General features: G+C 46.0%; 3 protein-coding genes across 3 annotated transcripts; 1 reads left to right on the forward strand and 2 right to left on the reverse strand.

The window, feature by feature from the left end:
- Positions 1–2,734: 2,734 nt before the first annotated feature.
- On the forward strand, positions 2,735–4,351 carry N7471_004011 (SMP-30/gluconolactonase/LRE family protein; the record flags this gene model as incomplete). The annotated part of the gene is made up of 8 exons (XM_057276730.1): positions 2,735–2,896; positions 2,953–3,107; positions 3,167–3,360; positions 3,410–3,517; positions 3,570–3,779; positions 3,839–3,935; positions 4,003–4,082; positions 4,134–4,351. The coding sequence occupies 8 exons, from the start codon at positions 2,735–2,737 to the stop codon at positions 4,349–4,351; spliced, it is 1,224 nt and encodes a 407-aa protein (XP_057136340.1).
- Positions 4,352–4,553: 202 nt separating this feature from the next.
- Positions 4,554–5,426, reverse strand: N7471_004012 (uncharacterized protein; the record flags this gene model as incomplete). Its single annotated transcript, XM_057276731.1, has 2 exons — positions 4,554–4,987; positions 5,069–5,426. The coding sequence occupies 2 exons, from the start codon at positions 5,424–5,426 to the stop codon at positions 4,554–4,556; spliced, it is 792 nt and encodes a 263-aa protein (XP_057136341.1).
- Positions 5,427–7,061: 1,635 nt separating this feature from the next.
- On the reverse strand, positions 7,062–8,210 carry N7471_004013 (uncharacterized protein; the record flags this gene model as incomplete). The annotated part of the gene is made up of 4 exons (XM_057276732.1): positions 7,062–7,237; positions 7,294–7,370; positions 7,426–7,769; positions 8,094–8,210. The coding sequence occupies 4 exons, from the start codon at positions 8,208–8,210 to the stop codon at positions 7,062–7,064; spliced, it is 714 nt and encodes a 237-aa protein (XP_057136342.1).
- Positions 8,211–14,476: the final 6,266 nt, after the last annotated feature.

Here is a 14,476-nt window from a genome sequence, read left to right on the forward strand (position 1 = left end):
ACCGGATATGAGAACTGCCGAGAGTACACAAACGAGAAATGTAAATGCGAATTGGACCATTCGATAAGGATAACTAGTCTGGAAACTGAAAGGTTTGCAAATCGCATTGTCTGGGTCTTAACTCTAAAAGGATGCCCTAGTGTGGGCCCAACAGGGATCAGATCGTTTTAGCCTGGGGCTAAAGGCAACGCAACTATCAGGAACGGAACTCAGATCCGTAATGATTATATCCGTGTCCGCTGAATTGTCAATATACATTGTCGAGACACATAATAACACTATGACCCTGAACACTTCACTGCTTCGTGCTAGGAGCATCCTATCACCCTCGAGAGGTACTGTTGATGGAATTTCGCAGAATTTGTGTGATCTGTGGACTCTGACGTTGTGGTCCAGAGAAAAGTAATACGATTGGCTGGAAATATTGACAACTTGACCAATCATAGTACATTTACGGTCTTGGCAGGGCAGGGCCTATATTGTAACCAATCACCACTAACCCCTGTTACAATCCATGGTTCACTACTTGTTCCTTGAATTCTCTTCAAAAACTGTTACATACATATGTACTTTCTTTTGGAAAAAGCCGCAATCCAGGCTTGGCCTACTTCACATGCAAGCCATCCGGTAACTCTCTTAGAAAGCCACTATCTTCCAGCGGGTTAGGTTTTGACAGAAATCTGGCAGTACGACAATATACGGACAAAATCAGATATATTTAAATCTATTACTAACTAAAATGACAGGATTGGAATTCTCAGAGGAATTTCCACGGACATGCTTAGTAACGATAATATGCACTTTTGTATGGGATCTGCCATCTGGCGGTCCCGCGTTTTTTTCGGGTAAAATACCCTGCCTGTATTCAACCATGTATTCAACACAGTATTCGACAGATTTTCCTGGGTGGATCGTTTGATTCTTTCTGTTACTCCGCAACGTTCCACTGAAGCGCCACACGGCCAAGCCCTAAACCAAGAAGACACGAATTCGGAGTAATAAGGAATTCAAGTGTTTGAAGGGTAACCTTGGAAGAGACCTCGGGATCAATGTTGCAATCGCCTAAATGCGGAAACAACCCATGGCATGTGGTACCAGGTTCATTGTTTCGGATATTTGAACAAAGATTGCTCTTTTCTTAAGGCAAAACGGTTGAAAATAAAGTTAGACGCTACGCAGAACAAAGACCCCCTAATGTGACGATCCTTGCGAGACTTGGCCAAAATTGTGGGTTTCTAAGAGAAAAGACAAGTCTAGACATGTAAATGGTCTGGAAGAGCGTAGAAAGAAGTTGGCTAGGCTCTGTCATACCCATTGAAAACTTTGATTTACGAATTCGCTTTCCCTACTTTCAAAAATAAGATCTATTGCAATTATGCTGGTGAGGTTCGGATACTGCGGCTTTGTCTTGTTTCTGACGCCTCTCGCAACAACGGTCACAAGGCTTTGCCAAAGGCCAGGATGGTAATGCATTCTATCCACTAAAAGAATACATTCAAAGACAGAATAATAGTCATACAGAGTTAGTAATAGTCAAGTTCGGCGCTTTGATGTCTGCTTTATCAGGCCTTCATTATACGACGATATCACGTGCAGTCACCACCCATCGCGCGTTATCGTCATTGACCAGGCTTTACTTCCACGTGATTTCCTAATGTCAAGGACCAATAAAACAGCCCTGTATTCAAGGCCTCAAGTCATCCCACCATAATGCAGCACTTGGCCAATCCAGTTTTGCTGATGATACAGCAGCTAAAGGGATGTGTACGTTGTATAAATCTCGAGGAAACGCAAAGGACAAGTTACAATCCTTATATTCCACCTAACCTAGTGATATTCTGCATAAGTATGAACAGGCGATGGGCCCTGGACTTGCGGGAAAGCTCAAGTATATTCAAGTCAATATGTCCGATTCTCATAAATAAAAACGACCGAGCGGAACTAGATGTATTGTACCGTGAGAGAAAAGTCAGTGCCTATACCTAATCCGCTAAGTCGATAACTCAGATTTTCGTAAATTGTATACACATGCAGGCACAGCTTCAGATAGCATGTCTCATCTGCGAAGTACATATGGATAAATGACCCCAAAAGAGAGCTTTGACCACTGGCTGCCCGGTTCTTGCCAAGTAACCCAACTGCATTAACCCAACACCGAAGGGGGTAACTTCGGGTGTTGAGCTACTTGGCAGAGTTTGGGTAGTAACTCAGACGCGGCCCAATCTGAAGCACCAGGGGGAGCTTTGGGAAACAAAAGCATAAATGATGAGCAAGAAAGAAAGGATAACCTTAGAATGATAGGTATGATCTAGATATCAAGGAGGCCCCGGATGGGTAAACACCCTGGCCTCAGGCTGCAAGGCCGCAAATATTGTATTCAAGATTCTCTTATATTCGTTGATAACTAGATTCTTACTTGACAATTCAATAGATGATCATCAGAGCACTGTATAATTCCTACTAACCTGCAAATTAACCTTCCAAGGTTGAATGTTTAGCAAAAAGGAGGCAACACGTGCTCCGGCGCTGACGTCGATCGGCGGCGAAAGGGGCCGGTTAAGGTATCGGGCCAACTCCGAGAATCGACACACGCCATAGCTTTGACTGAGATTCCGGAGAATTTTTGTATATTGTCCCTGAAGGCATGAGGGGTCTATGCCCCACTTCCCCAGCCCCCTGAGATAAATGCTTGATCTTCCCTTCCTTGATTGTTCTACGTTGCACTATCTTAAAGATGACATCTCAACTTTCCTCGCTAGCTACGCTGCTGCTCCTAGGGTCCTTCCTAGCACCAGTCAGCTCGAGCGAGATTCCTGCTCAAGCGCAAGTGATTGACCAAAGAGCCTTCAATGTCCTGGACACGACTCAGCCCCCAACCGAATTCAATGCGAAGAGTGTATGCGATTCCTCATGTGCGGTCTCCAGTAGCGCCTCTTACTGATCAATGTATAGCTATTTGTGCCTCCAGGGTCCACAGGAGACAGTCTAGCCCAGCAGCCTTTCCATGTGTACGATGAGGAATTTCTGAAAATCATCGGAGAAACTCCAACTCTAACCCGGATCGCACACTCCCCAAAGGACCCTCTATTCCATGAGGCGGTTGTATGGTAGGTATCCAACACGCAGACCAAGCCAAGGATAGACAGAGTCTGACTTTAGCTTCTAGGTCGAAGGAAACGGAAGAGGTGTTTTTCGTCCAAAATGCAGGCGCAAAAAACGCCAGTACCGGTCTTAGAAAGTCGGCTATCATCGAGAAGATCTCTCTTGCGGACGCTGCTGCTGTCTCCCACAAGTCTGATGCCGCGGGCCTTATTGATGTAACCACCGTTCCTTCTTCACCGACGGTTCTCAATCCAAATGGTAAGCAAGCAGCTCTTTCTTAGAGGTTACACAACTGACTCTGCTCCAGGGGCTACCAATTACCGGGGACAGATTATATTCGCCGGTGAGGGTCAAGGTGACAATGAACCGCCTGCTTTGTGGGTGATGAACCCGAAGAGTCCATACAACGCTACAGGTTAGCACGAACCGCCTCTTCGCCTTTCGGGAGTTAACAAAGTGGTCTCTAGTCATCCTTAATAACTACTTCGGCCGACAATTCAACTCCCTGAACGATGTGGCCATCCACCCGAAAAGCAAAGATATCTACTTCACAGACACGATCTATGGCTATGCACAGGACTTCCGTCCTGCCCCCGGTCTGCAGGACCAAGTGTACCGATTCAACCCCGAGACAGGTGCCGTGACAGTTGTCGCGGATGGGTTTGACCATCCCAACGGTAGGAGATCAAGAATATTTACAGGCTCGAAAAGGAAAGTGCAACTAACGTTGTAGCAGGCTTCACTTTCTCTCCGGATGGCAAGCACGCATTTGTCGCGGATACCGGAATCGATAGCGGCTTTTTCGGTCTCGACTTCACCCGCCCTGCCTCTATGTATGAGCTGTCGTTTCTAATATTCCCATGTTTGGACTTGAAGCTGATTACGGACTGCGTGTTATAGCTACCGATTTGATGTGAAAGACGACGGCACACTCGACAATCGCAAGACTTTTGCCTTTGTTCACTCTGGTGCACCTGATGGTAAGTCCAGCAAGCTGTACTTAATGACGTTAAGGCTAATGTCTTGAAAAGGCATCCACTGCGATTCATGGGGTAACGTATATGCTGGCTGTGGCGACGGTGTCCATGTCTGGAATCCATCTGGCAAGCTCATCGGCAAGATCTATGTTGGATCCAGTACGGCGAATTTCAACTTCGCTGGAAAAGGCAGAATGGTTATCTGTGCCGAGACAAATCTTTACTACGCCACGTTAGCCGCGGCCGGGAGTTATGTTGACAGCGAGATGTGAGAACCAGCGGAGCGGCTTCGGTTTTTTATATTTTGGATCTGATCCTTGACATGAAAATAATGTTGGGTGACACCGCAGAAGTGGCCTGGTATCCTGACTTGCGCCATAGTCGAAATATTTTGTTGTATTACATATTTATAACATAAAAGAAGTGAGAGAGTATGGGACTTTCTCTCGGGTATTTACTCCACCATGCACGCCATCACCGATGTGTCGCATGCGATGGCAATTCATGGACCATATTTTCGTCTCGACCAGCAAGTTCTTGCGGTGGTTGGGGCTTGTTATTGTAGTACTCAACGGGCACACTCGATTCGGGTACACTCGATCCGGGAAGGCTCGACACAGGAAGACTGGACCCGGGAGCACTGGACATTAGAGGACTTGGGTCCGCAGGTGTTCCCATGCTCTTCTTTGCGCGGTTTCGGCGACGGAGTAGGAACCAGAGTAGACCAGCCAGGATAGCCAACCCAGCTACTCCGCCAACGACGCCGCCCGCAATGGCTCCGGTATTTGATGACGACGAATTATCCGACGCACTTGCAGGGGTGGTGGCATCTGCAGTATTGGTAGCGGTCGTGGTGGGGGTCGTTGTACTGGATATTGTAGACGATGGCAAGGCCGTTGAGGTAGAGCCTGTAGACGGGGGGTTAGAAAGTCAGTTCAACAAGTCTCTGACTCTGTAATAAAGGGTCAGGCCGCCAAAGCATTACATACCATGATACCGAATTTTCAAGAGACTCAAACTACTGTCCAAGGTGGATGTATCATCAGTGCAACCGACAAATGAGTTCTTTTTCTGGAAAGCCTGTTCGCCAGCAGCGCAGCAAAAGAAATCATTGGCCTTATAGACATTTGCAGTGCTATTTGCACAATGTGTGTCATCAATCAACTCGGAGCAGTCTGCGTCTGACGGACAACATTTCACGTTTGTTTGGCCGGCTGGGCATTTCGTGCCGCCGGGACAACAGGCATGGAAGGGTGCCCAGGTTTCGCCGCAGTTTACTTCGGTGACGAGACAGGAGCCGTTTCTGCGGACGGAGAGCCCATATGGGCTACTCAACAAATCCGACATCGGATCTGTCACATATAAGATTGAAAATTGACAGTGGATCAATTAAAACAGTTGAAGGTATAGAGAAACCAGTAGGGAGAGAGTCAAGGTGAGGTCTGCGAAAGTTTGGAAACAACTGGGGCTGAACCCGGGGGCGTTTGGTGCTTATTAGACTGTTTCAAGGTTGGAATATTGCGCCAATCCCAACGTCTGTGATCAATGACGGAAAGGGGGGCCGTGTCTCTTACTAGCGCCTACAAAATGGTAGCGAGTTGGGGGCCGTTTTAAATTTAGCTGGAGTATTAAATACTTGTGTAAGAAATGCGCGGAAAGAAAAAAAGGGGTGCTATAGGCTACACACATTCACTTGGCAGCTGGTGTGTAAGTGAAATCTTATGCCCAGATGCTAATCTACAAACGACCAGCCACGTAGGTAAGTTGGGTACATCGCAGGCAGTGGAGACTTCACGGTTGCTCTTATTTGGATCGACATTGTAACCCCTCTCGTATAAGAAGTCCCGCCAACACGTCTTGGCGACGCCAAGGGCCTTGGTGCAACTTATGTTGCAAGATTAAACCACTCGGTGATAATCTTCGGGTCTTCGCATTTCGCGCATAATTATAGCGTTTCGAGAATCGGCTCGAGAGTACGGGATGCCTTTTCAAATTCTATAACCTAATTTTTGCCGAAAGAACCGGTAAAGGTCCACACGCGGCGAGTAGTAAATCTGCCATTTCTCGCACGGCAGTAGGCTGGGGGGCTACTCCGCGAGAATCCATTGAGAGTAGCCATTTCCGAAGCGATACCTCTTCAATTTCCGCCATTGGCGCGAGTTTTCGGCGAGATAGCCCTGTAGTCCCGCGAAGACGCGTACGAAGGGTTGATTCGGGTACGTTAAAATGACGCGCTGCTTCACGAATAGTGTTGATCTCTGCTTCTGTATAGCCTGGATAGCTAATAAGATCCTACCCTGTCTTTCCATTGAACTTCGAGAGAATTGCGAACGGATTGGTGGCATGGTAGGTGGTTGACTAAGTCAAGTTCAATTTACTTGCGAAGATGCATCCTTTTCGAGTTATTTCAGCAGTGGCCAGAGTTTCATTTGTAGCTGGGCTGTATGGGACTAGCCGGGGCGACTTAGCGCCCTAGCGATAGCGTTGCGAAGAGCCACACTGCTCCCTCATTGATCGCGCTAAATATTTCCATATTTTTGGTTTCCGTTCTAGTGAAGAGCAGAGGAAAATATGCAGCACTGTACCTTGGCGAACAACAATCTGTCATCTCCGAGTACATTGGACGTTCTAGGTGCCTCTCCACGGAAATTATATCCGAAGCAACATCGAGATCCATACCCCATTTGTGAAATTGGTGCTCATTTGGCCTTCTTCGGAGTACAAGCTTCACTATCTCCATTGAATGCTAATATGATATCAGCAGTCATATTATTCGCATGGTTGCTAGAAGGAAACATTCGCTGAAGAAAAGAATTTTGTTATGAATTACCAGACTGAAGAGGCATAATAACATCAATTATACACTTGAACAACAGATTTCTTAGTAGATCGGCTCCATAAAAAGGTATACTACTATCGACGTAGAGAGTAGAGAGTAGAGATTAACGATTGCAAAAATTCCAAGATCATGCTGAATAGACATCATGTCTCGATAATACAACGATGGCCTTGCGGGGCCATTAAGAAGAAGGATTGCATCTCCATCTCGCTAGCCGTCATACCTTCTTTCGTAGAAGGTCGAGCATTAGGCAAGGCTCGGAAGAAAAGCGCCGTGGCTAGACGGAGCTCCATTCGAGCTAGGTGCATACCCAAACAGACTATAAGAATTAGCTCTATTGGTGGCTCAAGCCGTGGACAATATCAAGGGACTTACTCCTTGATCCACCACCAAATGGTAAAGAAGCATCCTTCATTTCCTTTGTTGGATTTTCCCACCTCTCAGGGTTGAAACTATTCTGTTATTTAATTTCCCAGTGTTGGCACTATTAAGAGTTAGTTGACTCACTTCTCCGGGTCCGGAAAGATAGTATGGTCTCGATGAAGACTATAAGCCTGGGTTGAGACCGTGATTCCTCCTGGCACACGATACTCATTGAACTCAGCACCTTCGGGTGGCACTAGTCGAGGTAAACCAAACGGAACAGCCGTATACAATCGCAAAGTCTCGTTGATAGTCTGGTTGAGGTACGGTAGGTCTCTGAGGCTTTTGTCCGTGACAGGCTCGGGAATACCAGCCAACTCGGCAACAAGCTTCTCTCGCACTCGGCTGTCTCGACACACGGCATACGTAAGATAGGTCAATGTGACAGCTGTAGTATCACTTCCTGCAATAATGTATCCCTGAGCCTCCTGTATGATTTCTGCTACGACATGCCACTCTTTTCATCAAAAAGGGTTGCAAACAGGCTTCGCTTTGGGTTAGATGGGTCTTGAGAGATGAGTTTTCTGTAGCGGTCAACGGACTGCACGGCATACAGCTTGAGTCTGTCCTCTGCGTTCGCTGTGTCCTTGATAATCGGTACGGGAACATATCTTGCAATCTTTACTAGAAACGGGACCGTTGCTCGAAAGGGTTGTAGTGATATCAGTCTTTCCATGTCAAGGCTGTATTAATTTTTCTACATTCGTTATCAGCATAGATAGAATTTTGTCGAGCTCTTGCCCTCTACACACCTTGCCGATCTCAAGCATTTGAAATGAGTCTCCAAATGTGAGTTCACCAATGATGTCTGTAGCCATAAACAACCACCATTTGAACACATCAGTAACGCCATGAGCTTTCAGATCCATTGTGATTTTGTTGATAGCCATACGGACACGATTGGATATTATTGGCTCAAGGCGAGTCAGCGAAGAGTCAGAGATAGGCGATGCCAAAAGACGCTGGTGGTGGGTATGGAAATGTCTGTCTGTCGTTGAAAATGTGGTGGACACATTGCCTATGGAAATCTTGCGATAGAAGCGTGTTTTATCAAAGCGACTATTGGTCTTGTGGATCTCCTTCACCGCGCTTATGTCGCAGATATCGATTTGATCCGGGTTGATTCGTACAATAGGGCCTATCTCAATGTCAGGTGTTCTTTTTTTATAACACTAGCTGCCGGTAGCACATACCATAATGTTCATGAAGATGGTTGACGTATATCGGTGTCTTTCCCCTTAACCAGTTGTATGTATAAATGGCTTCTGTCCATTTCGATATCTCGGGCCCGGGTAAATGAGATAGAGGATTTATGAGTCTGCGATAGATGGTGCTCTAAGTGTCGCATGAGTAACAGTCTCATATGAGGGGAATTATGTTGTGTCTACCAGAAGGGCAGCACCAAGAATGCATATTAGCTAGTGGCTAATCAGAAAAGAATCAGATAATATTCCAGGCTCCATTATATGCTTTGGGCAGTTTCTTCTGGCATAGAATCAAGCAACCATTACCGGGCAGTTGATTTATAGGTAGGATTCCTTAGTAGCACAATGAGGTCAGAGAGCGTTCCATCCAGAGTGTTATCATCTCGAGTCCTACGTAGTACGGTAACAGACCGGGAGAGACCCAAATGATCCGATAGGTAGAGACATGTTAGAGCAAAGCAAGCAACTGTTTTGGGCGAATGTGGGAGGACTTTTTCTTCAAGAAGAATGACGTCTTTTTGCCGACTTCCGATATTGTACCTTAACCGTCGGCCATATTGTTGATCCCCTAGGGTAATGAACATGGTTGTTTTGCACGAGGCATCAACATTCCTCACAATGGCATTCAAGACAATAGAAATATCTGTTTCTTTATACTAGAGATTCCAAGAATGTAAATCAGTAGGGAGATAGTAGAATTTGGAAGCACTCTCTGACCCCATTATGCTGCTAAGAGAGGGGGGGGAGGCAGACACAGTCTCGCTGTCAATTTGGGGGCTACCTGGGTATGTTCTTGCTTCTGGTAGTGAGCGAAAAAATACATGTTATAGCAGGGGTTACACAACAACCTTCAACCCTACCTAGGTACGAACTGAATCGCATCTTCCACTCTCATTCTTACAGGCGCCTTGACTACAAGCTGTAGAAGGTCGTAAGTGCATCCATCAAACAGATCCTAAAAGAAGAATAATAATAATAATAAGAGTAGGTGGCTGTTTATGTGGCATCTATCCTGGACGAGGCAAGACTATAAAAATCCGATTTAATTGGCTCAAGATAATATTAGGGAGGCTATAGTATATGTAAGACAATATTCCGGTGTCTTTTTTGTAAGTTCTTTTTTGGATATCTTTTTAGATGTCTCTTTTAGACATTTATCTTCTCGATTTTATACCCTTACATTCACAGTTGGCTGGTCACTGTCGCATGAGGGTTAGAGCGAAATAATGATATTTAAATACTCTTCAGCGGACGGATAGGTTGGCTGGTGGCTATGTGTAGATGCTAAGAGACTTACTGTTTTAGGTGCTACAAGATCATCGATCCAATCATCAAATTTTAGTAAAGCTGGGAAGGTCAGGCAATCGTGCCCAGGTGCAACGAAAGGTGAGAAATCATCCTGTTATCACCGAATCTATAGTGCACTCACACTTCTCACCTCTAGTCGCGCGGTACCAAACTCACCAATTGGTTCGAAAATCCATCTTACCAGTCTTAACATGATACATACGACCATAGGGGTGGAAAACAGGGCTTCCCGTCCGCTCAGCCGTACTTAAGCCAATTACTCTATGCGGCCAATTCTTGGGGTGCCTTGAACACTAAACTTAGTGAGGAAACCCGTCTTAGGGTGAGTGTGGGTGATATGGGTGTATATTTTGGAGATCGTTAAGCATGGAGCTCATACAAGCGGCCCACGATTCTTATCTAAAATGAAATATTTGTTCTTGGTTAATGAACAACCAACTCACTATAAACCCATAGATCTTGGGATATTAATATAAAAATTCAAGTACGTAGGCTACCACTAAGCATGAGCAGAAACAAGCTTGGAATACCGACGTCACCCCTGGGGCCGTCTCGAGCCGATTTACTAAGCCCGTTCAAGGACCTTCCAAGGTTGGGATTTTGTCAGAGCCTTGGACCTTCATAGTAGACAAATTGGATATCGGCTTTGAAAGACTTCGTAAATGTAACGTCATGGTCATAAGAGTTTGACAGCCAAGATCCTCCCTTGACTTATTTGAAATTCCCGGTTGTTTCAAGCCTACCTACGCAAGGCTCACACATATCTCACTCACGCCGTAACCCAAACTTTTCGATCACCGTCATCCCTACTGAGATCCAAAGATGCCACGCCAAAAGCTGCCTAGCACACTTTCTCGCCTAGGACGGAGTCATTCTGACGACAGTGAGGAATCTCGTTGTCTATTGGGACGTGAGAATAAGATGAGACGCTGGAGATATGGTTGGAGGCTGTCTGTCGATTCTCAGAACAACCAAATTGAGAAGCAACAAATGAGGAAAGGAAAACACAGAATCCAGAATCTCTACACCAAATCTTTCTCTATTTCATCTATCCTTTCCCGAATTGTGGGAAAAGGCCCTACAATACTCTCCCTACAAGAGAGCGTTCTATTCAATATCTACCAACACCTTCCGCTAGTCGATAAAGCATGTCTATCGCTTAGCTGCAAAAGACTTTTCGACCTGTTCGGAACAATTCTAAAAGAGAAGGAATTTGAATTCCCGCGACTTTTACATCTTCGGATCCCTATTCTATGTGTGAATAGTAATGAGGTCGCACGAAACCAACTACTTCTTCGACTTCAGAATTCCTCCTGGGCATATTGCGGAAGGTGTTTAAAGCTCCATCCACGAAAGGAATTTAGTGAAATTTCACTCGCGCAGCCCGCTTTACAGAGATATTGTACAGGCTATGCGGGTATCATTGACCTATGTCCATGTGCTGCCTTAACGATTCGAGAACTCGGACATCTTGCGAAACTTCTTAAGTCACCCACTACGCTGTGTCAAACTAAAATTGGTCCTTTCACATTTGACCGCGATGGTGGGCCTCAACCAAGTGCCTATGTTTCAGCTGGTCTTCATTTAACTGGGGCTCATTTGAACCATCAATGCTCGTTGGCTACTACATCCGACTACAAGGCCCGAGTCGAGATTCGTATATCCATCGACTCCTCTGGCAGTCCGGGCATTTTTGCTCGGTATACAATATCATTTTCCTCATCTTATGCCCATTGGAAAGCTCAGCCAATCTTTCACTGTCCTCACTGGGATCTTACTTCTTTAATGAGTCGAAAGGATGCTGTTCAAGTGTGTCCCGGATGTCGGACCATAAGTATGCGACGTCGTGCTCCAGGACCCGAAGGAACGGATACAGTTGTATTCGAAGTGACACGGATTTTAGGAAGCGGCAAATGGCCACCAGATTTCCGTTGGCTTGATAATTGTCGTCTGACTGGGCCTGCGTTTTCACAGAATGCCATATATTGGTAAGTGCATAATTCAATACCCATAATTCAATACCCGACTGAATGGATTTAACAAAATCATTCTAGGGGTCGATCAAAAAGACTTCAAAGAGAGATGCATAGCGTTTATGATGGATGGGACAATAAATATCTGGCAGACCAGTTCCTTCAACAAAGTCGGCGTGCTTGTCAACAGCTACAAGGCCCCAATCCGACACTTGATACCATAACGGCATATGCAATGCATCTGGCGCACATGGCGGTGTTTACATAGATAGTACGAGGGGAAAATGCAGGAATCCCACTGCTCGAGTGTTAAATTGAGGTAGCTTCTATGGCCCCTTGGCTGTTACATCCGTCAGAGTATTTAAATTCCTTTATATCAGACCTATTGACAACTTCTCAGCCTAGCGTAGCTCCGTTTTTGCCTATATCTTCTTTTTGTGTTCTGGTTCATCCTCTAGCCTCACTGTCGCGGTTTGCCATTACCACATTCGACCCCGGTCAGTCGCACTAGCCGACTCACGGACATCCCACAGAACAAGTTTGAGTCATTCTTTCCTCGCTTCTTTTTATCATTGTATCTTCAACATGTCTCCCACTTTGGCCTCGACTCGGCAAACATTTCGGAGCTCGTTTCTACCCCATCGGTGAGGCTGATCTTTTCTCGCTGTTCACCGGCCTCAGATGGACCGTCGAAAAGTGCGACGCTCAGCTTTTTGAGATACTCGACATCGAGTCCACCCAGCTAGCGCTCACACCGCCAATCAAAGCCGCTACAACGCTTTCGCAACACACACTTTCAACACCGGCTAAGCTCAGTTCTCTGATTGCTTTTGCACTAGGTACGCTCCGCAAACGTTCGCTAACAAGTGGTGTGCTCCTAAGCCGGTTTCGCGCCTCACCCCTCACATCTGAAAATTCCTGAAGTACTTCTACTTCCTCGCCGCCCTTACTGTCGCCGCCACTACTCATCAGTAGCTCGGCGGCTTCAAAACTTCCGATTCAGACCTTTCCGAATCTGTACCCATCTATGCGTTGTCCGACTTTATCACCGAGAACTAGCACATGGACACTACCAATCAATTCGCTCACCTTGGGGCCTATATGACGGATCGCTATAAGAAAATGTCTCGTTCTGTTTCTTCGTTTTCTGAGTTTCACGGCCGTCAAGATGACCATTTTACCGGGCAGTGCTACCACCCAGCCCTCAGCTAAGGCCCTTTAGTCAAAGCAATCACAGTTTCCGCTCCGCCTACTCTCAGTTCCCGCTCATCCTCGTGATCCCGCTACAACTACTGCATTCTTTACCCAAAAACTTGCTTCAAGTCTACCACTCTCTTTAAAAATCAGGGATATTTCCATCTTCTTGGGTGGTGATGGAGAATCTACGACGTGATGATCCAGAGATGGAGAAACAGAACGGTAGATTCAACTGGGAGCAAAAGGGACGGAGAGGTAGAAGAGAGAGAGAGAGAGAGAGAGAGCTATCTGCTATCTACTACTATCGGGATCTGTCCCATGTGGTGGGTAGGTAGATGGCTCATTCTTTCGCAGCACACCATGTTCCATTCCCTTTTGGCATTACAACCTGGCCCTGTTTCTTGATATGGTCTTTGCCCGTGGGAGACGGAAGATTTAGGTGGTGCAAATAGCCGACGGCTGTTTGCTTTCATTCCACCTCTTGACTGTCCATCATAATATCCCTCCTACATACCTGATCTCCTGACAGCTAGCTTGTTATACTCTGGACTGTTAGATGTCTGATTTTAGACCCCTTCTGTCTTAAATTTCATTTCGAGAAAAAGCATTGTCGGAGCATGAAGAATGCAGCTTCGTTTGTTCCTGTCGCTGGTCTGTCTTTGCATTGTAATGGAGCTAATTGCTTTGCGACATGTCATACTGTTTTCTACTTCCAGATGTATTGTATTTCTGTGGAGGATTAGTGTATTTGAGAAATCAATATCATCATCAAGAAACAAGATGTATTGATTGTTGAAGGAGAAGAAGAGGAACAGTGAGGGGGTAGCCCTTTAAGCTTAACCCAAGTCCATATCAGAAGGATTAGTTTCTATTTTTCTTTTCCTATGCAGATCTTTACTACGGCGTAAAATCCAAGCCTCGGAACCTTCTGTTTGGGGCTGAGTATAGAATTACCCCACAGCCTTGGCAATCAGGTCTTGGCAATCTGGGGGCCAAGCTACGAAAGGACATGCTATTGGATTAACGCTTGACAAATCACACTCCGCTTTCTGTAGGTATCGGGTCTTTCCCAATGAGACGGCGGGACCAGAAGCAAGGAACAAAGGCGCGATTTATTTCGGACAAACCGTGCTTTGCATCAAAAACAACCAAGAATAGATTTTCGATGATTCAGCCGCGGGCGCATGGTCTGTTCTCTGAGATGTAGTTCAAAGGCGACAGCAGGCTCGCCGGTCTCAAACAAAAGCTCGGGTTCGGGAGTCGTCCATCGATACAGGCAAGCTTGCGGAGCGATTATGTTGTTGGACGCTAGGTTTGGCCCCCAAGGGCATTTACGCGCCCGGGTTGTTATATAATCTTGGCGAAGATCCATATCGTGGCGGAGTCATTGGAAATCCGTTAATTACAAAATCCCGTGTGGGGCGGTGCTAGACAATCATAAAGACCCCTCGG

The sequence above is a fragment of the Penicillium samsonianum genome (genome assembly GCF_028829775.1).
Source record: "Penicillium samsonianum strain IBT 33392 chromosome Unknown utg000003l_segment0_segment0, whole genome shotgun sequence".
Classification (NCBI taxonomy): Eukaryota; Fungi; Ascomycota; class Eurotiomycetes; order Eurotiales; family Aspergillaceae; genus Penicillium; species Penicillium samsonianum.